Source organism: Pollicipes pollicipes, unplaced genomic scaffold (assembly GCF_011947565.3).
Source record: "Pollicipes pollicipes isolate AB1234 unplaced genomic scaffold, Ppol_2.1 Scaffold_3447;HRSCAF=4054_pilon_pilon_pilon, whole genome shotgun sequence".
Lineage (NCBI taxonomy): Eukaryota > Metazoa > Arthropoda > Thecostraca > Pollicipedomorpha > Pollicipedidae > Pollicipes > Pollicipes pollicipes.
Window position 1 is genome coordinate 6738441 of NW_023596297.1, and position 27643 is coordinate 6766083.

General features: G+C 50.8%; 1 protein-coding gene across 1 annotated transcript in view; it reads right to left on the reverse strand.

Moving 5' to 3' along the window:
• Nucleotides 1-3284: 3284 nt before the first annotated feature.
• LOC119091552 (uncharacterized) overlaps nt 3285-27643 on the reverse strand; it is a 32463-nt gene continuing 8104 nt past the window's right edge. The window contains exons 3-16 of the mRNA XM_037214363.1: nt 25363-25548; nt 24033-24233; nt 20755-20940; nt 19386-19586; nt 16445-16630; nt 13835-14038; nt 13052-13237; nt 12517-12720; nt 11145-11283; nt 9045-9153; nt 8645-8754; nt 8126-8284; nt 5190-5344; nt 3285-4805 (exon numbers count right to left, since the gene is read on the reverse strand). Coding sequence (XP_037070258.1) covers nt 4638-4805; nt 5190-5344; nt 8126-8284; nt 8645-8754; nt 9045-9153; nt 11145-11283; nt 12517-12720; nt 13052-13237; nt 13835-14038; nt 16445-16630; nt 19386-19586; nt 20755-20940; nt 24033-24233; nt 25363-25548 — 2394 coding nt within the window. The 3' untranslated portion in view covers nt 3285-4637. The remainder of the gene's footprint in view (nt 4806-5189; nt 5345-8125; nt 8285-8644; nt 8755-9044; nt 9154-11144; nt 11284-12516; nt 12721-13051; nt 13238-13834; nt 14039-16444; nt 16631-19385; nt 19587-20754; nt 20941-24032; nt 24234-25362; nt 25549-27643) is intronic.

Here is a 27643-nt window from a genome sequence, read left to right on the forward strand (position 1 = left end):
AGCTTTCAAAGGAACGTATTTCAGCCAGCCGTTGGCCGACACTGCGCGGCTTATGGAGGCTACAACGCCGGGCGTCGAGGCTGTTGCTAAGATTGACATACGCACGTTTTCAAAACCGTGTTACAGAGGTTTTTTCAGTAATCGATTCGGACTGAATGTTGAACATTTCAAGACGGACATGGGTTAGCCATATCAAAACAGCTTTCCAACCCAATTTTGATCTACAATCTATGTTCAGTCCTCTATGTATCTGAAGAACCCAGACAAATGTGGCAAATTGTCTGAGTTATATCGGTTAAGAAAGTGTCTACTGAATCAGAGATTTATTCCACGGAGTCCTTCAGTGTCTGACTTTTGCAGTTCATTGTCTTCAAAATACCAACAGAATTGATCTCGCGATGGCGTCTGGTCTTTGTGTTTGTTTTGTTCACGGGGTAAAATCAGATCAAAACAGAAACAAAAAACCTTACCCCTCGTAACAAGTGGGCTATGTCCGAATATTTTTGGCGACTAGCCTCTCACCATCAGGGGGCTTTTGTCAACCCTATGTCCCCTTTGCTGGCAAGATTCGTTGACAAATGAGTTATATCCGGCGTTGGCGTTTTGCTTCTTTTTTTTTGGCGGTGGTCACCGTCAAGGAAGTCTTTATCAACGCTGTGTGCCCCCCCCCCCCCCCCCCCTCCTGGCAAGGCTCTGGATACGCACCTGCCTGCATTCAAAAGCCGAGCAAGCCGGCCACGTTGAATGCGGGGCAAATGAATGTCTGATGGACCGATTCATGCTTCAGTCAGGCAGTGTCCCGAAAACTTGTTTTTTGCTGTGCTGTGGTGAAAGGGAATACAGTGCGAACACCGGTAAGGTGACAACTGTCCAATATATGCTTTACACACTGCTAAGTGGTGATGCTGATTAATTAACATGCAGAAAAGCAGTCATACGATCAGTTCACAGTCAGCCATGTGGGCGACAGCCGGGTCAGGGCGACGGCCACCGATGGTGGACGGGAACCAGGCTCAGATAAGGAATATCCCCATGAAAGACCATCATTCTGTGATTTTGTTTTTCAGGACAAACTCGGGTTTTACGGTTTTTGTCAGTCGTTTTTAGCAGCAAGTATTTCAAGCTTCGGAGTTTGTTTCCACCTAAAATGGCGCGAGAAATCCTACCCCCTGAAAAGCAGCCGGCGAGACCCAGGAGCAAAACAGCTCTGGCGTGAGTCATTGATTCGCATTCAAAATTCTGACCAGCCTGCGCACGGGTCGTATTTTGTCACCTACCCTGTGGCAGCAGATCCCTCCCCAATGATTCAAATGCCTACCCGCTCGGGAATTTCGCCGCTCCAAGAAAAACCAGTTAGGAAATGGGCGGACAATCATAGGGAGCTGGATAGCCTTATTTGCCAAATGGCGTAGATGTGTCGAATGAGCAAGGTTGTACAACAAGGTTGTGTGTATTTATCATAGCAACCGTGACATTTCATTATTTCCCAAATGTGTTATGTGAATTAAGAGCGAACGATGTCTCCCATCTTCCCCCTTCAATCACCGAGCTCGCTTCCCAGTAAAAGCTTCTCAAGTATACACTGAACCTGACACTCCTGACACATCTGACACTCCCCCCCCCATTTTATGAAAATATCACACCCCTATGCCCTATTGCACCCATTTTGACCTGAAGAGGGCCAACTATTGAATGTGAGGGGCAACTATTGAGGGGGCAGACTATTTAAACTTGGGGGCACATTTTGGCATTTTGGAGTTTTGCCCTGCCAACTTTAACATAGGTACCGTGCCCCTGGAAGCGTACATCCTTGTTCATTATCAACATGTGAAACAAATTGTGTAAAACAAAGAAGGCTGGGTTAGTGTCTTAGAGATCAACAGCGACAGAAGCACAAAAATGGAGATTTTACCTTTATTTGACAAGTTCTATGATCAAATTTCAACACCTGTTCGCTGTGCTGCCAATGCTAATCCATTTGTCTAACACGATTTGTATATTTATCATAATTGTAAAAATTGCACAGGTGAAACATACTTCCGAAATGCCTTCTTAGTGTACCAATTGACATATTAAACCGCTCAAACGTATTTCCTTTAGAGGCGTTGTCGTTTTCGCAAGCCCGTTGGCCGCCGCCTAGTGTTAGACGCGGGACCGACGCCACGCGGCCTCCGGAGACTGCAACGGGGCCTCGGGGTGTTCGTTGTAAGCTTGCGAGTGCGCATAAGCCGTGCCATGAAATTCTTTCACCACTCGATTCTGAATCAAGTTTAACATTCTCAGACCGAAACGGGCTGGTGTGATAGCAAATGTATGACCTCATTTTGATCTAAGATCTAAGTTCACTATGTCCCTGAACTACCCAGAACAATTTCGGCACAAGTTATGAGTATTATCGGCTAAAAAAGTCCACCGAAATATTGAAAAATTAGTGGCACCCGAAGCATATGAAATGCATTCATTTAACGGCCGTTTCCTTCACCTTCTTGACATGCTTGAAAACACAAACATAATGGTATTTGTCGGTGCCCCTCGGCTTCTCTTTCACTTAAAGGAAGTGTTCCACATTGGTATGAGGTTTTGAACTGAAAAATCCATCTTGAAGATAATTCGGTGCACATTATAGTCCTGTTCTTTTTAAGACCTAGCCCCTCTTATATCTGAGGTACATGCCCGCAAAAATGTGCAGATTACCTCGGGAAAATATTTCGAGGTAACCTTGGCGTTCATGACGCCATAATGACGTAATTTAAATCTTGTCATTCCAGTAGCCATGCGGCGATCAAGGCCAAGCAAAATACAGATGCCGAGTCGTTCATATCTGGCGTTCGTGAGCACAATTTCCATGCATTACGGCCGTCCATTGGCTCCTTTTCAGTGTCGTTCAAGGTCCGGTGGTGCAATCAAACGTTGACGCATTGGGCATATTTACTCAACAGAGCAACTGTGGTGCCTAGAGCAGTCTTCTTCATTAAAAATCTGCCGCCTCCTTTAATATCTTCAAATGTGGAACATTTGCTTTAACATTCCCTTGTTCGAGTGCCGAACGTGTTTGCTCTCCCTCTCTCACACTGCGCTATCATCATGCACGCATTTGTAGCGCATGGGACGTTGGAAAAAATCCTGCGTGCTCACGCTGTTTGTGGCAGCTAGTTCGACAGCTCCCAATGGCCGTGCACGCCTTGTTTGTGGCAGTTAGCTCAGCAGGTCTCACTGGTCGCTGATAGCTCGGAATAGGCTCCGCAAATGCCGACCCTTTAAATACAGAGAGACTTGGTAGGATTCGGTAGATATGTATTTACGTTCACTTCACTTGGTTAACACTGGGGAGTACATCAGCTCGGGGAACAGTACTAAAATCATTGTGAAACAATCTGTTTAGGTGACGATGCTTAACGCAATACAGGTCACAGGTGGAGAAGCTATTCGGACTGTCACCCTCGCCTGGTGTGTTAGTATCCACGCAATGTTTAGGCCACTTGATTTTCCAGCCGGGTTATGACGCGTACATGGCTGAAGGCCTAACACCATCCAGCCGTTCTCAGGACTCAATAATACCAATCGACAGCTAGCTGGCAGAAGTATTGTGCGGATGCGACCAATCCAGATAGGGGCGACAGAACGCTTGTCCCGTGCGTAATACTAACACATCGTCTACCATCACGTACAACCGTTATATGGGTCCCAACTTGCCTACGCCGGCTATTGTACACCAGTATTCGTGCAAGAGAGACAGCTCTCCTCTAACATAAAGCTTTGGATTTATGGCCGGGAAGTTAACATCGTGTGTTGTTTCCAATCCATGCTACGAATGTAAAATACCGTGTTGTGCAACCGCTTTGTAGGCAGATGACATTGTTCACCTAACCGACTCTGAAAATGCGAATTTCATCAGGGAACGATCTGGGCACCAGTTCCAAAACTCCGGGGTTCGATTACGCGATAGGTTCGCATGCCAGTGTCTGTCAGATGAACAATATTATATACCTGCAAAGTGGCTGCGCACTGCTGTCCTTACCAGCCGGAATGTGGAAAGAAAACAACACACGACACTTTCTTCACGCTTCGTCTTCAGAGCTTGCACGAAAAGCAAAGACAAATTTGTTCGAAAGCACTCACAAATGCAAAGAATGTGCAGCGCAACTTGAAATAACAAAAACGTAGGCACAGCACATAGTCGTTGGCCGGGATAGCGCATTTTAGATGCATCATATCTTCTAATATACACACGGTGTATGCCCAATGGTCGCGCTTTCATTCTCCTCTACCTCCGACAGGCATGGTGAGATAAACCTACGAAATACTGGACCCAACCTGCATGAACCTGGAAAACTACATATTTATGGAAACTACGCAAAAATGCTCTGTATTTTGTATGCTCGACGCGTTGTCCTGTGGCCCATTGCCGACAGCGCCTGACGTGTGCTCCGAACCTCTGATAACCGCCGTCGCCATCCGCTGCATTATGGACAAGCTGTTTCTGATGCAATTTCGGTCCGCTCGCCAAGGCCCGGTGTCACTGCCTCGGTACCGACGGCTGAAGACTCGCAGACACCAGTAATCAGCGCACTGCAGAGGGCGCGAGCCCCACCCAGCCGCGGGTCGCGCCGCGGCCGAACGGACACCGGCGGCCGGTCTCACCGCCTGCCGGCGCCGACAGCCTCCCTGATGAAGTCGAGCGCCGCCTCGGTGCTGGCGTACACGCCGGGCACGTCCTTGACGCCGCAGCCGATGCCCCAGGCTGTGACGCCGGCCAGCACGTACGCGCCGTCGACCGGGCAGGCGAGCGGACCGCCACCGTCACCCTGTCGGCCCGGGCGGGAGTGATGCGGACGCGGCACGGTCGCGACGGAACGCGCTCAACATGGCCCGTCCGGCTGGGCGAAACAGCATCCGACAGCCCTGACTGACCGGAGACCGGCTCTGATGGTCTGTGCTCCGGCAATGCGAACAGATCGGGCGAACACACCGTATGAGTGCCGGCATATGACGAGGTCGGCGCTTCTGCTGACAAGAACTGACAGACAAACGGCAATGCAAGGAAATCCGTCGCTGGAGAACTAAAAGGTCCACAACAGTCTTCAGCACACGTGCAGAATATTTCACGTGCTACCAGGATCATTTGACGAAGGACAATTGATAAAGCGTGGCTCTCGAAGTTTCGCTTACCATACCATGTGACAGGTTACCTGACATGAATCGATGCCCTCCTCTCCTCCTGCGCAAACGAAGCTCCTGTGCAGCCTGAAGAATCGACCCAGTCGCGTTTTCCGTAGCATGGACTGGCATTTCTCATTGTCGACCATTGGTAGACGAACTTTCTTCAGCACGGTCGAGAAGTCACCTGGTGAAAACAGGAAACCTATCAATTTGCTCCATGTGAGATTTACGCTGAGTGGACAGCCCAAAAAATTGCGTTACATCCCTCAGTATTGTACGGGTGTAGTACGTCACAAGAATGTACAAATATCCAGAATCTGTTCCTCGCACAGTGCTCAATGCCGCAGTGGTCCGTCATTCAGCAGTAAACACAAAGAGCGCAACGACTATCAGCTAGGTTTCCACAAAGATGTCTTCGGGGTGCCGGTAGTGTAATGGTTAAAGCGTCTGCGTTAACTTCTGCGCGTCTGGTAAACCAGTGATACGGGGTTCGATTCCCCGCAGTGTCCGCCCTTCCTGCGAGGGTGAGAAGCAGGCGGCGCCATGTAACTTCAGCAGCTGAGTGCGTCGCGAAGTCCCAATGACATGACATGACATGACACAAAGATGTCTTGAATGTCAAACCCCATTATCACACGGCACGACAGTTGCTTTGTGCACATGAGGGGAATCATGAGCCGACGGGCTCCATCTCGTCACCCATGAGAAAAGGATGTGCATAGCTATTCAGGCCTTAGCGCGCTTGACGAGAAAGGGGCATAAATCGCCTGATGGACGTGAAAGGTGTGGCTGTGCTTGATCCCGAGTCCAGTGAGGGTTTGTCCTGCAGCCAAACTTTTATCTCAGCTAAGGTGACTAAGGCTTCAAAAACTGAGATGTCTCAAAGGCGGAGCCTGATGAATCGTATCGGATGGAATCATCCGTGAGTCCACTCAGCTAAATTCAGGGACGTATTCCTATTATTGCGGATCTAATTCATGCGAGGATAAACATCAGTTGCTTGTGTTATCAAAACGCACGCTTAATACGAGCTTTTCATAGTTCGCAGGATTCGTATCCTGAACTGATGTCACGGGAAAGGACTCGAAGGGACTTCACTCCTGGGTCGAGCTATCGGAATGATTCGGGGTCGTAGTTCGTTACAAGCTGTGTTGTGCCACTCAGGATCAGAAATACATCAAATACCTTGCGAGCTGGAATCGTCGCTGATTTATCCTGTACGGAATCAGGGACAAGTCCGATGAGAGAACAGGGAGTTCTTGTGAATCAGTGCATCAAATATTGGCGCGACTTAAGGGGGATCCTAATGAACCTTGTCCGATGGTATCACTGCTGATTCCTCTCAGGTGAATCAGGTAATGCATTATTTTACAATTGCATATTCTGATTTACCATTATATAGTTTTTAACGTGCTACTTTGCATCTTGCAACATGGTGTGTCACAAGCCACAAGTCAGCTATGGAAAAACAATACATCAAGGCGAAAACTTCGCCTCTGAGGTGGTAGTTTTGCTGTGGTCAAGGTGGGCCTGATGTGCGCAATGACGAAATAAACTTCCTGGATTGGTACCCCCTGCCCCAGACTATCCACTTCAAATAACGATTTCTTCTAATTTGTTTTCTCGGACCCCTTGCGCGACGTTGGTGAAATGTTTTTCTTCCGGACAATTTGCTGCACTTTCATCCACACGTGACCAAAATATTTTTCATTCAGATCGTAGACTTGTGAGCGAGTTGCTTCGGCAATAAGTTGAACAGCTCATAGCATCCTATGCTAGTATAAGTCTTCATTCAGATAATTAAAATCAAAAGGAACTCTACAGATCAATAAGGGGGCGCATGAGATCAACTCCATCTCGTTGTCAACGCCAAAGTCTAGCCGTAAAACAGTGCGGGTGATCAGCTTGGCGCTTTATCAAGCATGTTTTACAACTGACTATCTTACAAGCGCACGGGTGGTCGCGGGCAGACTCGCAGTGTGTTTGTGCTCTTTACGGCTCTGATTTACTTTTTAGAGGGGAGTTTTTACCAAATTGTTTCCTGGTCCGTTGTTTTGGTTGAACCACTTCTTCCTCCCAGCATCATGTTCAGTGATGCTAGTTCCACGCATTCATTGCCGAGGGTTTTCTGGAGTGCCTTTATAGGTGGCGCTCTCAGTTCAAGCTACAAGTGTTGGCCTTCAACAGGCCATGTGCTGAGCTGCCAGCCCTGCGAGAAATACCCATTCAGCTGTTGGACCCTAGAGGACATTTGGCTCGACCGTCACACGGAAGAGCATTGTGCTCGACCGTCACACGGAAGAGCATTGTGCTCGACCGTCATACGGTAGAACTTGTAATCGACTTCCATACCGAGACGACATTGCGCTCGCCTGCCAACTTTGACAGGACATTGCGGTCTCCTGCCGACGCAGAGGGGGGTTTTACGTCCTGCCGCCGACTCAGAGACGGTTTGCGTTTTACTGCCGGTCCAAAGAGGCCAACGAGGCCAGAGAGGTTTTACTGCCGTTCTGGGAGGACATCGGAATCGCCCGCCAGCTGGACATCGTAATCGCCTGCTCGCTGGACATCGTGATCGCCCGCCAGCTGGACATCGCAATCGCCCGCCCGCTGGACATCGCAATCGCCCGCCAGCTGGACATCGTAATCGCCTGCCCGCTGGACATCGCGATCGCCCGCCCGCTGGACATCGCAATCGCCCGCCCGCTGGACATCGCAATCGCCTGCCAGCTGGACATCGCAATCGCCCGCCCGCTGGACATCGCAATCGCCCGCCCGCTGGACATCGCAATCGCCCGCCAGCTGGACATCGTAATCGCCTGCCCGCTGGACATCGCGATCGCCCGCCAGCTGGACATCGTAATCGCCTGCCCGCTGGACATCGCAATCGCCTGCCAGCTGGGCATCGCAATCGCCTGCTAGCTGGTCAGAGGCGTTAAGAGGCAGGCGGGCGCCTCGTACCCACCGTTGAAGGCGGCCTTGCCCCAGCCGGACGCCACGCATCGGCCTGTGAACCGTTGGCCCGCGCTCGGCAGGCAGATGGGCTGCACATGGCTGTCCAGCTTCACCTCTCTCTTCAGCTCCAGCACCGCCACATCGTTGAACAGCGAGTTCCGGTTAAAACCTGCAGCACGAGTAGGCCATTGCTGTAAATACAGCGGCTCACCAGGTGACGTTCGCAGACAGGTTATTGGCTATTTTCGCCCCGAACTCTTCTGGCATGAACGAACAGCTGTAATCGGGCATTCCGAAACTTAAACATAAGTACACTCGCTTAAACTACGGCTCTAAATATCAACTCCCGCCAGCATATCAACATCATTGGTCTGAATCAACCACCATTGCATTTCCATGCTCACAAAACGTTAAGACTCATTCCGCATGGAGCAACAGAAGACAGCCTGAAATCGGCGCCGATCGGCGGCAGGTGAAGCGGCGGCCGCGTGAGGCTGCGGTGGCCGCCAGCCGAGCAGCGCCTACCCACCGGGGTGGACATGGATGCTCGAGACGGGCGCGTCCTGGTACGGCAGCGGCTCGTTTTCGGCGTTCACCTGGTACTCGCCCAACCGCACCTGGAGCTCCGACGCCTGCAGCCTAAACGTTCGACAGTCCGCTCAGTTGCTTTCTTCACTGGACATACGACTGAATCGGTAAGGTGATGGAACCTTTGCACAACAGAGGCCAGACGCCAGCATTCATTACGTAAGTAATGTGGTTGTCGGCGTCATGAACTGAATTGCTTTGGAGTGCCGGCGACCGATCCAACCAAAGTGCGTTCCGAGGGCATGCGGTCATTTTGCTACTGCCCTGACGGGCGACAGCATACCCGGAAGTTGCCAGATTCCAAGTGGCGTTTCGATGAGCCAGATCTCTTACAATCTCACCGTTGAACGCAGTGAGCGGCGGTAACGATGTGGCGCCTGCCAATGAGGGACCCTCCGCAGACGAAGGTGTAGTTGGTGTAGGATATAATAGCCTGCCATGGGAGCTCGCCTGTCAACGAGAACAGCTTGGTCAGTTCAGATGACCACGCCTGACATTGGGTTAAGCCTCTCTGATAACGTTGAACATTAGAACACATATTCAAAGTGCGAAAGCTGCAGTAAGTCGAGACCACATGCATGCAAAGGCATCGCTTTGAAGGTCACTGGAGGCGGAGCAACAGTTCGGAGTAATCCGGCATTATGCCGTCGCACACACTTGGAATGCACAATAGCACTGTTTGAAATAGACTGCCCGTGCGACAGGAGGAGTCAGGTGAGACGGCCTCGAAATCATCTAACTAGGCTGAAAGAGAGTGAGGCATATCACGAGACTGAATGTCTGTGGAGCTTAAATATGGGCCTGCGGTGTGAGCTGCCTGGGGCATGCGAGTGTCGGCAGATAGGAATGATCGACTGTCACGAGGTACGCTGGTGGCATGCAGTGTGGTGTGGTGCAGAGAGATGCGGGTATGCCTTGCAAAGTGCGGTAAGTCAGCGGCATGCAGTGCGATATGCAGTAAGCTGACGACATGCGGTGCGATATGCAGTAGGTTGACGGCGTGCAGTGCGTTGCTTTACTTGGCCACAAAGCTCTATGTGTGGTGCACTCAGTTGAACATAGTGTGTGTATATTACACTGAGCATGCGCGCTCGCGATTACTGTTTTGCACCTCACATGTGGACGCCTGCCAGCTTCTCGCGGATGTTGCCAGACAGGAGCAACAGCAAAAACTGGCACCACGTCTCCAGTGCCACGCGAAAGCATGGCATGGCAATACGAGGCTGTTATTTGGGTGTGATAGGTTGTGTGGTTCATCGACACCGCACAGGATGGTTTCGCCTGCCCTGAGGCTGTGTGGTGCGGTGAGAGGTGCACTGAGATTGTATGCTACGGTAAGAGGCGTCCTGAGACCGTGTGATACGATGAAAGGTATACTGAGACTGTGTGGCGCGTTGGGAGGTGTATGGAGACTGTGTGGTGCGGTGAGAGGTGTACTGAGACTGTGTGGTATGGCGAAAGGTGCACTGAGACTGTATGCTACGGCGAGAGGTGTACTGAGACTGTGTGGTGCGGTGATAAATGTACTGAGACTGCGTGCTACGGTGAGAGGTGTACTGAGACTGTGTGGTGCGGTGAGAGGTGTACTGAGACTGTGTGGTGCGGTGAGAGGTGTACTGAGGCTGTGTGGTGCAGTGAGAGGTGTACTGAGACTGTGTGGCGCGGTGAGAGGTGTACTGAGATTGTATGCTACGGTAAGAGGCGTCCTGAGACTGTGTAGCACGGCGAAACACGCACTGAGACTGCGTCTACGGTGAGAGGTGTACTGAGACTGTGCGGTGCGGTGAGAGGTGTACTGAGGCTGTGTGGTGCGGTGAGAGGTGTACTGAGACTGTATGCTACGGTGAGAGGTGTACTGAGACTATGTGGTACGGTGAGAGGTGTACTGAGGCTGTTGGGTGCGGTGAGAGGTGTACTGAGGCTGTTGGGTGCGGTGAGGGGTGTACTGAGGCTGTGTGGTGCGGTGAGAGGTGTACTGAGACTATGTGCTACGGTAAGAGGTGTACTGAAACTGTGTGGTGCGGTGAGAGGTGCATTGGGACTGCGTGCGACGATGCGAGGTGTAAAGGAATTGAGTGTACAGCGCAGGAATCGGATATAATAAAGGAATTGTGTGCACCAACGCGGTGCAGTGTGGTGCGGGGGCATCATGGCTATGCGGTGCCGTGCCAGGTATACTGGAGCTATGTGGTAGGGTGAGAGGTGCGCTAGCGTTGTGTAGATGTGCGAGGTGCAAGGGCTGGTAGTGCCGCGCAGGGTGCACTAAGACTGTGCGGTACGATGCGAGGTACACTGAAGCAGGGAGCTGTGCAAGCCATGCGGGGCACATTAAGGCTGGCCGGTGCGATGTGAGTCCAGTGGACTTGTGCTCAGCGTTGCGAGGTGCTGTGAGGCTGTGCAGTACGGCACGAGGTGTGCTGAGACCGCAGTCAGTACGGTACCGAAGCTGGCCTCAGTTGAGTCGGGCCTGACGCCCAGTATGCGGATGTCGAGGCTCCTGCCGCAGGTGTCCTCCAGTGGCGGCCGGCTCTCGGGCGGCAGACAGCACGTGCCGCGGCTGCCGTCCTCCGCTCGGCAGTACTGCGGGCGACGCGGGACAACGGCTCACTCACGGCGGCCTAACGCGGCTGCCGTCCTCCGCTCGGCAGTACTGCGGGCGACGCAGGACAACGGCTCACTCGCGGCGGCCTAACGCGGCTGCCGTCCTCCGCTCGGCAGTACTGCGGGCGACGCGAGACAACGGCTCACTCGCGGCGGCCTAACGCAGCTGCCGTCCTCCGCTCGGCAGTACTGCGGGCGACGCAGGACAACGGCTCACTCGCGGCGGCCTAACGCAGCTGCCGTCCTCCGCTCGGCAGTACTGCGGGCGACGCAGGACAACGGCTCACTCGCGGCGGCCTAACGCGGCTGCCGTCCTCCGCTCGGCAGTACTGCGGGCGACGCAGGACAACGGCTCACTCACGGCGGCCTAACGCAGCTGCCGTCCTCCGCTCGGCAGTACTGCGGGCGACGCGAGACAACGGCTCACTCGCGGCGGCCTAACGCGGCTGCCGTCCTCCGCTCGGCAGTACTGCGGGCGACGCAGGACAACGGCTCACTCGCGGCGGCCTAACGCGGCTGCCGTCCTCTGCTCGGCAGTACTGCGGGCGACGCGGGACAACGGCTCACTCACGGCGGCCTAACGCAGCTGCCGTCCTCTGCTCGGCAGTACTGCGGGCGACGCGGGACAACGGCTCACTCACGGCGGCCTAACGCGGCTACAGGCGCCTCTGATGGGCTTGTCCATAAACGAAACCGGGCTCGTCACCCAATCGCTTGAATAGTTCAGAGCACTCGAGCGCTAGGGTAGCTAGGTGGGGAGGATAAGGCGATTTGAGTAACACGAAAGCAGCCCCGAACAGAGCAACTCTGGGAAAGGGGAGCTCACTTGATTGGCAAAGGAAAGCAAGCACGAGATTAGTTTCAGTCGAACCTTGGGTGATTGAATCGCGTTTATAGCAATGCCGTGTATAATAGGGAGAGTCAGCTTCGTCGCACATGTAAACCATAAGTCTAAACTATGGATAGACCAAGTGAAAATTGTTCAGGTGACATCAGCTCCTATAAGGCGAAGAGCTGAATGGTCGGTATGCGGCAGCCTTGGCGCTTATGATGATGGACGACAACATATACGTGATTCAACTAATGCTGCCAAACAAACTGCATTGACTCAGAATCCGCGGACTGTGGAGTGTCGCTCCCTCTATTCAAGGAGTTGTCCTCCGTTCGTAAGACGCTATGTTGCGCACTGTTGCAACTGCCTGCCGGCCGCACCCCGTTGTTAGAGTTGAAGCGGATGTCGATCAGGCCGACGCCGTCGCTGATGATGTAACCGTCCGCATCACAAATGTCGGGTGGGACACACTGCTGGGACCCCTGGCACACGATTTCTTTGGGTCGGGGCCGGCTTGTCGCGGGCGTTGTGGTCGGTGGCCGTAGACAGCAGATGCCCTCCTGACCTCCAGAGTCCCGGCAGTACTGCAAGGCCGGCGTGGAACGTAAGCCAAGGCGTCAGAGATGTTTTTGAACAACACACTTGTGATCAAACTGACGCATTGTTTGAGCTGAAGGCCTTCCTGCGGCCGCGGCATATAATCAGGTAGTGTTTCAATCATGTCCGGCCAACCTTTGGCGGCGTAAGATGTCATGACATCAACAAACCAGTGCAAGGCTTTCTCAGCTATGGCAAACCCAGCGGAGCTGTCAGCTGCCTGTTGTCGCAAAAATAGGCGTGTATTGGCGTTCATTCTGCATTGTGCCACCGCGCGAAGCGTTTGTCTCGTTTCGGCAGTGCGTCAACTTCACGGACCTGCTTTCCCTTGATCCTGAGGTCGAGCAGGCCGGAGCCGTCGGTGATGATGTAGCCGTCCTTGCCACACAGGCCCGGGCTGACGCAGTCTTGAGTGCCGGCATCACAGACGACCTCCTGACGGAGCGGCTCAGAGGGCCGCGGCTGGCAGCAGCGGCCCTTGCCGCCCTCGGGCACACGGCAAAACTGCACGGCAGAAAGACGGGGCGGTCAGGGACCACGACAACGAGCTTGCGTGGGCACGGCTGGGAAGGGAAACATGCACAGCACCGCTCTTCACGCGATGTCCGTGTTGCACCCGATAAGTGACTTCAAACGCATGAGAACACATTCAATCCAGGTCGCATATAAAACTTACTGCCAATTCAAACCGAGAAAGCTTACAGCCACAACGCCGGTCCACTGACGTGGTGACTACCAGCAACATGTCAATCATAATCTGTGTTTGGGGTGTTGCACACATATAGGGGAAAACGCCACAGTCATGCCTTTGCATGCTCCCCCCTGCGGTATTATGCTGGGATTGACTGCATCGGAGATGCGTCCGTACCACTCAGTACGTGTCAGCGAACAAAATGGATTTAGTTCACACAAAGCCAGAACTTCATCACAGGCTACCGCAAAGTGTTGATAGGGATGTTGTGCGGTCTGCGTTGGTTTGGTTGGTTGCGCTGGTCTGCAATGTAGGCAGTGAGACTGACAGACCTGGCCGAAACAGAATGGCATGACAAGGATATAGGATACGCAAACGGCTTGGTGGATCAGTAAGCCTGCCAGCCTCACCTCTTTATCGGCGAGGAAGCGGATGTCGATCAGACCGGAGCCGTCGGTGATGATGAAGCCGTCCTCATCACAAAGGTCGGGTGTGACACACTGTTGGGACCCCTGGCACGCGATTTCCCGAGGTCGGGGCCGGCTGGTCGCGGGCGTTGTGGTCGGTGGCCGCAGGCAGCAGATGCCCTCCTGACCTCCAGAGTCCCGGCAGTACTGCCAGAACGGACACGAGGCGTCAGCGGAAGATCGCGGAAACAAAACCGGACACGAGGCGTCAGCGGAAGATCGCGGATATAAAACCGGACACGAGGCGTCAGCGGAAGATCGCGGATATAAAACCTTGCATTCAGGACCAACGTGCGCTTAATGTTTTAGTTGCTTATCCCAATATGCATGCTGTTTACCACACAAATTTGGCATGTGGTCCATGGTAAACGCACAACACCCCAGGGTGCCGGTGAGACGAACTATTCAGTAAATCATTATAATGCATGCACAATTGGCGCAACCCTTTTACAAGTTGCTGGTCCGTGGGATTGTTCCGTGCTGAGGCCGGCTCCCTCCGCGTCGTCCCTCTGCGCCAGGTTCAGGAATATCTTGCATTGGAATGCTGACACAGCTAGGTTTTCATTCGTCTGGCTGCATGTGGTCGTCGAGTCATTGGTCGAAGGGTTCTGGCCACGCCCCTCTCCCCGCGGTACACTGACCCTCCCGTCCCAAAGCGCCGCTTCCAGCCAAGCACCGACGGATGGTCGGACGCGCGGCAGGACGCCGTCCCCACAGTACTGCGAGACGCCCGTCGTCAGGCGTCCTCCCTGCATTGTTGGAACGGCTGGGCGTCGCGCGCTGAATTCCCACACGTGTGGTGGGGGAACTGACATAAGTTGCGGCTCGCGTCCCCGCATCGTGCATGGTGTGATGCGCAACACGTGCAGTACGGAACGTTCACATGACTGGCACGGTTGGCGTGTTGGTGCATCGAAGGCTAGCAATGAGAGGCGTACGTCAGTGGTAGTCCCACCATCATGGAACTATTGACCATCAGGGTATATGTATCACCAGTGACACCACGGGTGTCACTTCCAAGAATCGTTTGGAAAGGTTTATCCGATCAATTTGACGTCGTATTCTGTCAAAACACGACTTTTCCGTGTATTTCGGTCATTATAACACGCGCCTGGGTGGCCGGTTGAATACAATTCGCTCGGGCTCGGGTCATTTTAACCCCCTGAGATTTCAAAAACCAAGATAGCTAGACATACAAAATGTATAGTATGGATTTGCATATGCTTAAATTTGCTTGTGTCAAACTTGACGATTCCTTAGGTTATGAACTTGAGTCACATAAGGTAAAAAGGTCAAGCTTTAAATTGGTGTCCTGAGTGCCCCATACCTTGTCAAGCCACCGCTGTTGAGCTAGATACTTGTTCTAAGGAAATGTGAATGATGTCAGTGGCCTTGTTTGACCTTGATAAAGTCAGTCACCATCTATCTGCGAGATTGCTCTTATGTTGTCATTAGGATAAGCGGTTGAGTTTACGCCAGGAGATATGTTCCTAAAAACAAAACGTTGACCTGGGTCATTTTAGGACAGTAACCGAGTATGAACTTCAAAAATCCCATAGAACATGTCTGTTGTGGTCCGTGCCATTAATAACATGGAAATAATGACCAGAAACGATTCCCCAAAGTCATGTTCTCGAGTAAAAAAACAGGTTTGGTTCTGGCGTTGTGCTGGTCTTCATATCGGTCCCTAGGTCGATGGGATTGGTTGTAATTCCGAAGTCAATTTTTGTGTTGCCTTAGAAACTACCTCAGATGAGTATGGCTTTATCTAACACTCCGTTGTTGCACCACATCAAACGGTTACCTGGAAATGTCCTTTGGTGACAGCCATGGTCTGACTTTGGCCTACCATAGGTCAGCGACTTAAAAGGTACAACTAATTTTTCGCCTTAAAAGATCCGCTATTCAACTTTCTATAGCAAGCCATGCATAATTTGACTCTGTTACACCCCACCGGTGAGAAATAATTCTGCAAAGCCTTTGCGATCAATTTGAATCCCACCCGACAGCGTGTTAAGTTGCGTTGCCCACGTCAAAAAAGCAAAAAAAAAAAATGGTAAGATTGCTACAAATTCCAAATTGTGTTGCTCATCAATAATAACTTCCCATTTCGAGGCAACGTAAAGCTGGATTTTGCAACAACCTTATAATGGGATGTAGGCTCAAAATTCAGAGGATCTGTTGGGTCATTTTAATCGTGCTTTCATGTTTGAAGTCCAACGCACAATTTGGCAGCGAGCCACGTGTACCCCTCACCAACCTAGTTAGCAAGTCAAAGGAGCCCCTGGCAAGAGAAGTGCTCTGGTGATGACTCATGTCGCACTGACAGCAGTATGATCAATACTGCCTCATGTCATGTGTTTGGCATCCATTTCTAGTGTGTGAGCTCGTGTGGTGGCCATTTCGACGCACCGTTGAATGAAATGAGCCCTGCACATGTTGTGGCAGCATCGGTACCTCTAATAATAGATGGTGCCATGAGACGAAGAGACTGCACGTGCGTCCTCGGGTCATCCGTCGCGTGATGATGACTCCTCAGGCCGGCTGACTGACCTGCTTTCCCTTGATCCTGAGGTCGAGCAGGCCGGAGCCGTCGGTGATGATGTAGCCGTCCTTGCCACACAGGCCCGGGCTGACGCAGTCTTGAGTGCCGGCATCACAGACGACCTCCTGACGGAGCGGCTCAGAGGGCCGCGGCTGGCAACAGCGGCCCTTGCCGCCCTCGGGCACACGGCAAAACTGCACGGCAGAAAGACGGGGCGGTCAGGGACCACGACAACGAGCTTGCGTGGGCACGGTTGGGAAGGGAAACATGCACAGCACCGCTCTTCACGCGATGTCCGCATGACGCTCGACAAGCAGGGCGGCGCCAAGAATTTTGAGTTAGGGAGGGCGCGGGTAGGAATTTGTAAGGTCCATCCGGGACGGCATGGGCTTCCTCAGAGGGGTGTCCTGGGCGGTGTCTAATTCAGAGCGGGGGGAGAGGGGGTGCCGGGGCATGTGCTCCTTTGTAAAGTTGTGCATGCATCAATACTCAAGTAAACAAATGTCGACAGTTGGGCCATGCTAGCTTGCTAATCTAGCTAGCTAGCTATCCTAGCAAAGTTATCAGAAAACAAGACGTTCTGTGCGGGACTCCTGCCTCCTGGTGCATAAAGAAACTTCTGATCCAGAACAGGATCTTTACGATTCACAAAATGCATCTTTAAATCCAGCAAAGGGCCTCATTGCTCCAAAACGGGATACATTGATCCGGGCTTGCGGCCACTTGATGCGCAGGCCCGTAACCAGGCAGGTCCACTGGGTGCCCGGACATTCTCTGGGATCTGGGATGTACTCCCTTGCCTCGATCCGTGCAATCGCTGTACTTCATGGAGGGGGGTTTCACAGCGATTTGATGGAACCTTTTATTGTGTAGTGATCTGCACCACTACACAAGAAAACAGAAGAGCGTTGAAGTCAGCACTTGGCGCATGCCAAATTTGTTACCACTCTCACATCCTGTACATTTATCGCAGTTATATTTTGAGGGATTACGAAAGTTTTGTGCTGACAAATATTTGCTTGTCACATAAACCTGTCTTCCAGTTTATTTAAATTATGGGTCTGGCTTAAAGCCAGCCTTCGCCTCATCCTGCCTGCGCCCCTCATTGCTTCGGCATCATAAGATCTTAGAATGCTGTCATCGGCTTGGTCATGATGATTTCAGTCCACCGCAGTAGCGACTTTTCTTTACAAGAACATGCGTACCCCGTCCCGTCGTGCCAATGAGCCTGCCACACAACTTTTTCAGGCTGTGACATATGCGTGCCTGAAAGCCAAAAATCAGCCTGTCATTTTCGGAATCAACTGATGCCTGACGATGGCCGGTGGACTAACTGTCTGAAACGTTGCTTGCATAGTAACAGACAGGACGAAGACAAGAGCCAAACAACTTTTCATACCCTAATGCGAGTCAATTGTGTCAAACAGTCCGCACCACCCTGTGATGTTTTGTTTCCATGGAGTTTGAATGGACACAAAGAGAGCTTAAGTTCCACAAAATAACGTGGTATATTAGATTCGGCTTTTGTTTCGGCCTTGTAATTTAAATGATTAGCTGATGGGATGACTTGGACTTGAAATATCCTAAGTCTGAAGCTGCTGGCTTGGCTTCCGCTCAAAGCTTGAAGCCACTGGCTTTATATTTGGTCTCATGTGTTAAAACACGAAGGCATTGGCCATAATGGCTTTTTACAATGTTTTCTCACTTAACACAAAGTGGTAAACTGTATAGGTGAGGTGGCTTTTGTTGTTATTTATTTTGTTCTGTGTCCGTCGGTACCAACATTGATGGCATCAAGATGGTATACCCAGTTCACAATTGCAGTTCAACGATTTATTCAGCCTTTATTTTATACCCATTTTATTGACTGGCTTCGGCTGGATGATCTTTTAGTCCAGATTAAATTTTAAGTGTTGCGCATGCTTTTGGAACTGCCATTCTCATGAATGTTTAGACAGAAGGCAAAGGGGTAGGTTCTGAGTATCCTTATCGCTACGCCAAATCCCTCACTTTTGAGGTTGTCGTCGCCCATGGTTGATCTCAACGGTTTGCTGTGGGCATGCATTTTTATATGTTAGTCGGTGATGGACCTGGTGTCGCTTGTACGGATTTCTCCGGGCGGTTTTGTTGGCGAACGTGGTACACGATTTTATCATACGTGTTGTGTTATGACACGTGGCAGCGTGCGTGGAAACGGGCCAAATAACGCTGTCTCCGTTGACGGACATGGTGAGACTACATTAAAATGGTGGCCTGACAGATGTTGTCTTTATACGTGCCATATACGACAGCGTCCTAGCATGTTCCACTGCGTCTTTGAGCGCATCCTGCCTATTACCGGACTGGTGATGCGCATGGAAGAAAAATTCGAATGCTTGACGCACAGAGTGTGGCTTGGTGCGCCTATGGTGTCTGCTTAACCGATCAAATAACGCTCAGTAGCCGGCCTAGGGCTAGCAGCGTAATTTGATCCCTATCGTTTGTTTCAGCCTGAGGCTAGTCACCGTGCATGTTGATGTCGTGGGTGATAAAGGCAAGGCGGGTCCGGACTTAATATGTTTAGATGGAAGCAAACAGAGTCTGCGAGGCGCAACAAATCAGCCCAGCAAAATGTATCTGAATGGATTCCTTGGTGTCCATTTTTTTTAAGGTGAAATTTTTTTCACAAGTTGCACGGGTAGACGGCTTTGGAAAGAATTACTGTTTGGATAAATTCGCTGGTATCCATTTTGAATGAGTAGCAGTTGGGTTTGTACAGATTTGGAACAATTACGGAATTTGTTACAGGCAAACACAAAGTGTTGAGAAGGCTGCTGTGCGGTCTGCGTCGGTGTTATGTAAGTGGTGAGGTTGCTACTGACAGGCCTAGCAGAAACAGCGTTGCATGGTAAGGATACAGGATACAGGATACGCAAACGTCTTGATAGAGCACAAGCCTGCCGGCCCTACCTCTTTATTGTGGAAGCGGATGTCGATCAGACGGGAGCCGTCGGTGATGATGAAACCGTCCTCATCACAAAGTTCGGGTGTGACGCACTGCTGGGATCCTTGGCACGCGATTTCCCGAGGTCGAGGCCGACTTGTCACGGGCGTTGTGGTCGGTGGCCGCAGGCAGCAGATGCCCTCCTGACCTCCAGAGTCCCGGCAGTACTGCAAGGCCGGACACGAGGCGTCAGCGGAAGATCACGGATATAAAACCGGACACGAGGCGTCAGCGGAAGATCGCGGATACAAAACCGGACACGAGGCGTCAGCGGAAGATCGCGGAAACAAAACCGGACACGAGGCGTCAGCGGAAGATCGCGGAAACAAAACTTTAGACCGTCAATGATATCTACCAAATATCGTTACGTAGCATAAAGCACCGTGCGAAATATCTCCAGTCGTTAGATTAGTCTATTTGAAAAGATTAACGACTGAAGTCGTTCTTCAAGCATTTCGTTCAATAATTAGGAACATGCCTGCAAAAACATTCGGAATCAATGTGCGTGCCTATGTTTCGGTTGCTCGTCCCAAATTCATGCTGCTCACCATAAGTACGTGACCCGTGGTAAAAGCACAACACCCCACAGCACTAGAGCGGCTGACTATTCAGTTAATAATTGTTACGCATTTTCAATGGACCCAGCCCTCTCACGAGCTACTGGTTCGTAAGGTGTCTCTGAGCGGAGGCTGACTGCCATGGAGATGCCCAGATGGATGTCATAGGTGTAACCGCCATTGATGGGTCATAGACGTAATGTGGAAAAGTATGACAATATAAACTCCATCGGTTCTGACCCATATGACTCCACCATACGTCATGGGTGGTGACGACAAGCCGCGGTAGGGTCATTACTCAGCAATATTTTGTGAAATGATGCAGCCACTGCCGAGTTCAAAGTTCAAAGGGTCTGTTGGACTGTTTGCGCTGCAAATGCTTGGAGTGCAACGCACAATTTGACAGCGAGCCACGTGTCCCCCTCACCCAGCTAGTTAGCAAGTCAAAAGAGGCCCCGGCAAGAGGAGTGCTCTGGCGATGACTCACGTCGCTTGCAGTTGTGGATGTCTGCCATCGGCAGACATTCACACATACACATCAGTATGATCAATATTGCCTCATGTCATGTGTTTGGCATCCATCTCTATCCCATCTCTATCCCATCTCTATCCCATCTCTATCCCATTTCGACGCACCGTTGAATGGAATGAACCCCGCACATGTTGCGGCGGCATCGGTACCTCTCATAATAGATGGTGCCACGTGGCGAGGGAGACTGCACGTGCGTCCTCGGGTCATCCGTCGCGTGGTGATGACTCATCAGGCCGGCTGACTGACCTGCTTTCCCTTGATCCTGAGGTCGAGCAGGCCGGAGCCGTCGGTGATGATGTAGCCGTCCTTGCCACACAGGCCCGGGCTGACGCAGTCCTCAGTGCCGGCATCACAGACGACCTCCTGACGGAGCGGCTCAGAGGGCCGCGGCTGGCAGCAGCGGCCCTTGCCGCCCTCGGGCACACGGCAAAACTGCACGGCAGAAAGACGGGGCGGTCAGGGACCACGACAACGAGCTTGCGTGGGCACGGCTGGGAAGGGAAACATGCACAGCACCGCTCTTCACGCGATGTCCGCGTGACGCTCGACAAGCAGGGCGGCGCCAAGAATTTTGAGTTAGGGAGGGCGCGGGTAGGAATTTGTAAGGTCCATCCGGGACGGCATGGGCTTCCTCAGAGGGATGTCCTGGGCGGTGTCTAATTCAGAGCGGGGGGAGAGGGGGTGCCGGGGCATGTGCTCCTTTGTAAAGTTGTTGCATGCATCAATACTCAAGTAAACAAATGTCGACAGTTGGGCCATGCTAGCTTGCTAATCTAGCTAGCTAGCTATCCTAGCAAAGTTATCAGAAAACAAGACGTTCTGTGCGGGAAAACGGCCTCCTGGTGCATAAAGAAACTTCTGATCCAGAACAGGATCTTTACGATTCACAAAGTGCATCTTTAAATCCAGCAAAGGGCCTCATTGCTCCAAAACGGGATACATCGATCCGGCCTTGCGGCCATTTGATGCGCAGGCCCGTAACCAGGCGGGTCCACTGGGTGCCCGGACATTCTCTGGGATCTGGGATGTACTCCCTTGCCTCGATCCGTGCAATCACTGTACTTCATGGAGAGGGGTTCACAGCGATTTGATGGAACCTTTTCTTGTGTAGTGATCTGCACCACTACACAAGAAAACAGAAGAGCGTTGAAGTCAGCACTTGGCTCATGCCAAATTTGTTACCACTCTCACATCCTGTATATTTATCGCAGTTATATTTTGAGGGATTACGAAAGTTTTGTGCTGACAAATATTTGCTTGTCACATAAACCTGTCTTCCAGTTTATTTAAATTATGGGTCTGGCTTAAAGCCAGCCTTCGCCTCATCCTGCCTGCGCCCCTCATTGCTTCGGCATCATAAGATCTTAGAATGCTGTCATCGGCTTGGTCATGATGATTTCAGTCCACCGCAGTAGCGACTTTTACAAGAACATGCGTACCCCGTCCCGTCGTGCCAATGAGCCTGCCACACAACTTTTTCAGGCTGTGACATATGCGTGCCTGAAAGCCAAAAATCAGCCTGTCATTTTCGGAATCAACTGATGCCTGACGGTGGCCGGTGGACTAACTGTCTGAAACGTTGCGTGCATAGTAACAGACAAGACGAAGACAAGAGCCAAACAACTTTTCATACCCTAATGCGACTCAATTGTGTGTCTGAAACGTTGCGCACATAGTAACAGACAGGACGAAGACGAGAGTCAAACAACTTTTCATACCCTAATGCGACTCAATTGTGTGTCTGAAACGTTGCGCGCATAGTAACAGACAAGACGAAGACGAGAGTCAAACAACTTTTCATACCCCAATGCGAGTCAATTGTGTGTCTGAAACGTTGCGCGCATAGAAACAGACAAGACGAAGACGAGAGTCCAAACAACTTTTCATACCCTAATGCGAGTCAATTGCGTGTCTGAAACGTTGCGCGCATAGTAACAGACAAGACGAAGACAAGAGTCCAAACAACTTTTCATACCCTAATGTGAGTCAATTGTGTCAAACAGTCCGCGCCACCCTGTGATGTTTTGTTTCCATGGAGTTTGAATGGACACAAAGAGAGCTTAAGTTCCACAAAATAACGTGGTATATTAGATTCCGCTTTTGTTCCAGCCTTGTAATTTAAATGATTAGCTGATGGGATGGCTTGGACTTGAAATTTCCTAAGTCTGAAGCTGCTGGCTTGGCTTCCGCTCAAAGCTTGAAGCCACCGGCTTTAGACTTGGTCTCATGTGTTGAAACAGAAGGCACTGGCCATAATGACTTTTTACAATGTTTTCTCACTTAACACAAAGTGGTAAACTTTATAGGTGAGGTGGCTTTTGTTGCTATTTATTTCGTTCTGTGTCCATCGGTACCAACATTGATGGCATCAAAATGGTACACGCAGTTCACATTTGCAGTTCAACGATTTATTCAGCATTTATTTTATACCCATTTTATTGACTGGCTTCGACTGGATGATCTTTTAGTCCAGATTAAATTTTAAGTGTTGCGCATGTTTTTTGAAATGCCATCCTCATGCATGCTTAGACAGAAGGCAAAGGGGTAGGTTCTGAGTATCCTTATCGCTATGCCAAATCCCTCACTTTTGAGGTTGTCGTCGTCCATGGTTGATCCCAACGGGATTCTGTGAGCATGCAGTTTTATATCTTAATCGGTGATGGACCTGGTGTCGATTGTTCGGATTTCTCCGGGCGGTTTTGTTGGCGAACGTGGTACACGATTTTATCATACGTGTTGTGTTATGACACGTGGCAGCGTGCGTGGAAACGGGCCAAATAACGCTGTCTCCGTTGACGGACATGGTGAGACTTTACATTAAAATGGTGACCTGACAGATGTTGTCTTTATGCATGCCATATACGACAGCGTCCTAGCATGTTCCACTGCGTCTTTGAGCGCATCCTGCCTATTACCGGACTGGTGATGCGCATGGAAGAAAAATTCGAATGCTTGACGCACAGAGTGTGGCTTGGTGCGCCTATGGTGTCTACTTAACCGATCAAATAACGCTCAGTAGCCGGCCTAGGGCTAGCAGCGTAATTTGATCCCTATCGTTTGTTTCAGCCTGAGGCTAGTCACCGTGCATGTTGATGTCGTGGGTGATAAAGGCAAGGCGGGTCCGGACTTCATATGTTTAGATGGAAGCAAACAGAGTCTGCGAGGCGCAACAAGTCGGCCTAGCAAAAGTATATGAATGGATTCCTTGGTGTCCATTTTTGTTAAGGTGAAATATTTTCACAAGTCGCACGGGTAGACGGCTTTGGAAATAACTACGGTTTGGATAAATTCGCTGATATCCATTTTGAATGAGTAGCAGTTGGGTTTGTACAGATTTGGAACAATCACGGAATTTGTTACAGGCAAACACAAAATGTTGAGAAGGCTGCTGTGCGGTCTGCGTCGGTGTTATGTAAGTGGTGAGGTTGCTACTGACGGGCCTAGCAGAAACAGCGTTGCATGGTAAGGATACAGGATACAGGATACGCAAACGTCTTGATAGAGCACAAGCCTGCCGGCCCTACCTCTTTATTGTGGAAGCGGATGTCGATCAGACGGGAGCCGTCGGTGATGATGAAGCCGTCCTCATCACAAAGTTCGGGTGTGACGCACTGCTGGGATCCCTGGCACGCGATTTCCCGAGGTCGAGGCCGACTGGTCGCGGGCGTTGTGGTCGGTGGCCGCAGGCAGCAGATGCCCTCCTGACCTCCAGAGTCCCGGCAGTACTGCCAGAACGGACACGAGGCGTCAGCGGAAGATCGCGGATATAAAACCGGACACGAGGCGTCAGCGGAAGATCGCGGAAACAAAACCGGACACGAGGCGTCAGCGGAAGATCGCGGATATAAAACTTTAGACCGTCAATGATATCTACCAAATATCGTTACGCAGCATAAAGCACCGTGCGAAATATCTCCAGTCGTTAGATTAGTCTATTTGAAAAGATTAACGACTGAAGTCGTTCTTCAAGCATTTCGTTCAATAATTAGGAACATGCCTGCAAAAACATTCGGAATCAATGTGCGTGCCTATGTTTCGGTTGCTCGTCCCAAATTCATGCTGCTCACCATAAGTACGTGACCCGTGGCAAAAGCACAACACCCCACAGCACTAGAGCGGCTGACTATTCAGTTAATAATTGTTACGCATTTTCAATGGACGCAGCCCTCTCACGAGCTGCTGGTTCGTAAGGTGTCTCTGAGCGGAGGCTGACTGCCATGGAGATGCCCAGATGGATGCCATAGGTGTAACCGCCATGGATGGGTCATAGACGTAATGTGGAAAAGTATGACAATACAAACTCCATCGGTTCTGACCCATATGACTCCACCATACGTCATGGGTGGTGACGACAAGCCGCGGTAGGGTCATTACTCAGCAATATTTTGTGAAATGATGCAGCCACTGCCGAGTTCAAAGTTCAAAGGGTCTGTTGGACTGTTTGCGCTGCAAATGCTTGGAGTGCAACGCACAATTTGACAGCGAGCCACGTGTCCCCCTCACCCAGCTAGTTAGCAAGTCAAAAGAGGCCCCGGCAAGAGGAGTGCTCTGGCGATGACTCACGTCGCTTGCAGTCGTGGATGTCTGCCATCGGCAGACATTCACATATACACATCAGAATGATCAATATTGTCTCATGTCATGTGTTTGGCATCCATCTCTATCCCATCTCCATCCCATCTCTATCCCATCTCTATCCCATTTCGACGCACCGTTGAATGGAATGAACCCCGCACATGTTGCGGCGGCATCGGTACCTCTCATAATAGATGGTGCCACGTGGCGAGGGAGACTGCACGTGCGTCCTCGGGTCATGCGCGGCGTGGTGATGACTCATCAGGCTGGCAGACTGACCTGCTTTCCCTTGATCCTGAGGTCGAGCAGGCCGGAGCCGTCGGTGATGATGTAGCCGTCCTTGCCACACAGGCCCGGGCTGACACAGTCCTCAGTGCCGGCATCACAGACGACCTCCTGACGGAGCGGCTCCGAGGGCCGCGGCTGGCAGCAGCGGCCCTTGCCGCCCTCGGGCACACGGCAAAACTGCACGGCAGAAAAAAACAGTGTGCGGCGAGGAACAGGTTGTCATTCTGCGATGCACTATTCCGTGACGCAACTGTCCATGACTAGTGACGTCATGGAACACTGAGATTCTGTCACGAAACGCTAAGCCTCCAAGCCAGCAGGTCGCAAACCGGTAGAATGACGCTAGTACGTATGCTATTTTTTTGCATATTTTGTTATAGTTAGGCATCAGGCAAAGAAGATGACAGCTTCATCTCGATGGCTACTTCTTAAATGCGTGGACGACAAAATCTCTCTGTAATGATATCGCTCGTGTGCGTCATCCTATTTGTAGTCCCACAGTTTTATTTCGGAATTGTGTGACGTCACGTCCTGTTCTACCGATCATTCTAATACGCATTCCAATTGCCGCACGGTAAGCAAAGTTTACGAGGCAGTGCAACTGCACGGACCGTGCTGTTGCGGTTTTTTTATTTCCTTTCGTGGCCTCGTCAGGTAGCTCCATGCTACCTCACGATTAACATGAATTTTGCTCATTGTTTTAATTTTATTTACTGTCTCATCTGTCGGGATGATTTAAGGCTCACCCTACGAAGAGGAGCAGGGTTCAGACACCCTTATTTTTCAGCAAACCGTCCAAATAGCTTTTATAGCAGCGCAAAGCTTCCGGTAGGCTGAGTTTTGCTCATTTTCACGTATGTGAAAATTTGAAGCTTTAGACTCCGGCAGTTCATGACTCACGATGCCTTCCTTGGGCCTACATCATTGGCATTTTGGTCGAAGGCGACAAATAATGATTATTTCTTGCTGGAAATGCAATTTAAAGAAGTTAGCTAGGCTGTGTTTATCGTTTTCGCCACTCTAATGTGCATTTATATCGTTCTGGTGGCATTTGCAATGTCAAATCATCCCAGATCAAGTTGAGTCAAGCTCTGACATTTGTGTCTATACCTGACCATTTAAGGGTCATCAAATTTAAGTCTCAATGATATATATCTCACAGCTTAAAAAGGAGCTTTTGAGGCTGTTTCCTCTCATTGAAGTGTCCTGTTTAGTTCTTGATATGGCCGTATGAACCGATGCAACATTCATCTCTTTGACCTGACATAGAACTACCACAGGTGGATGTATATGGTCACTAGTGCTAATCTTATAGGGTTTTAGTTTCCAAATGGCTGACTTTCTAATCTTCCTCGCCGTCCTCCGGATTTTGGCAGCACTTTCACGGTGTACTTTCCTATCTAACGTTAGAAAAAATCATTGTACACCATTCGTCGTGTTAAAGGCAGGACGTATCGTAAATAATCTCAAAACAGGTAGAATCATGCTCCTACCTTCGAATTTCAATAACTTCGATGGCGAGCCCCCGAGCGCCGCGCGCACCGCACCGCCTGGACTCCCTAGCGCCGTTTCTGCGTTGCCGTTGCGTAAATACAATATTTCTGCTTTCCAAGAACTCTACAAAATGTACGGGACCAAAGTAAACCATTCGTCGTGTTCAAGGCAGGACATATCGTAAATAATCACAAAACAGGTGGATTCATAATCTTACCTTCAATTTTTTATAATTACGATGGCGAGCTCCTGAGCGCCGCACACACAGCACCCGCGACACCGGCGCCATTACTGCGCGGGTCGCAACATTACTGTGCATCAAGCAGCATCAAGAACCATAAAAATGTACCGGGTCAAGGTAACAAGAATCCATGAAATTTGATCCTCGACGCCAACGGGACCATGGGTTGCAGGGGGATTGGGTGGGGAATGTAAAGCAAAATGAGAACATGACAGCTAAATAAAAGCTCACTATATGGCACCTATATATGGCATGGAACATGGACGCCAATGGGATGCTGGGTTGAAGGGGATATAGGTTGGGGAGGTTAGGTTAGGTTAGGTTAGGTTAGGTTAGGTCAGGTTAGGTTAGGTTAGGTTAGGTTAGGTTAGGATAGGTTAGTTAGGTTAGGGTAGGTTAGCTTAGCTAAGCTTAGGTTCTGGTCTATTAGCTTATATCTAAGCTCATAAGGTCTATGAGCTTATATCTAAGCTCAGGTTAGGTTAGGTTAGGTCAGGTCAGGTCAGGTCAGGTCAGGTCAGGTCAGGTCAGGCTGGC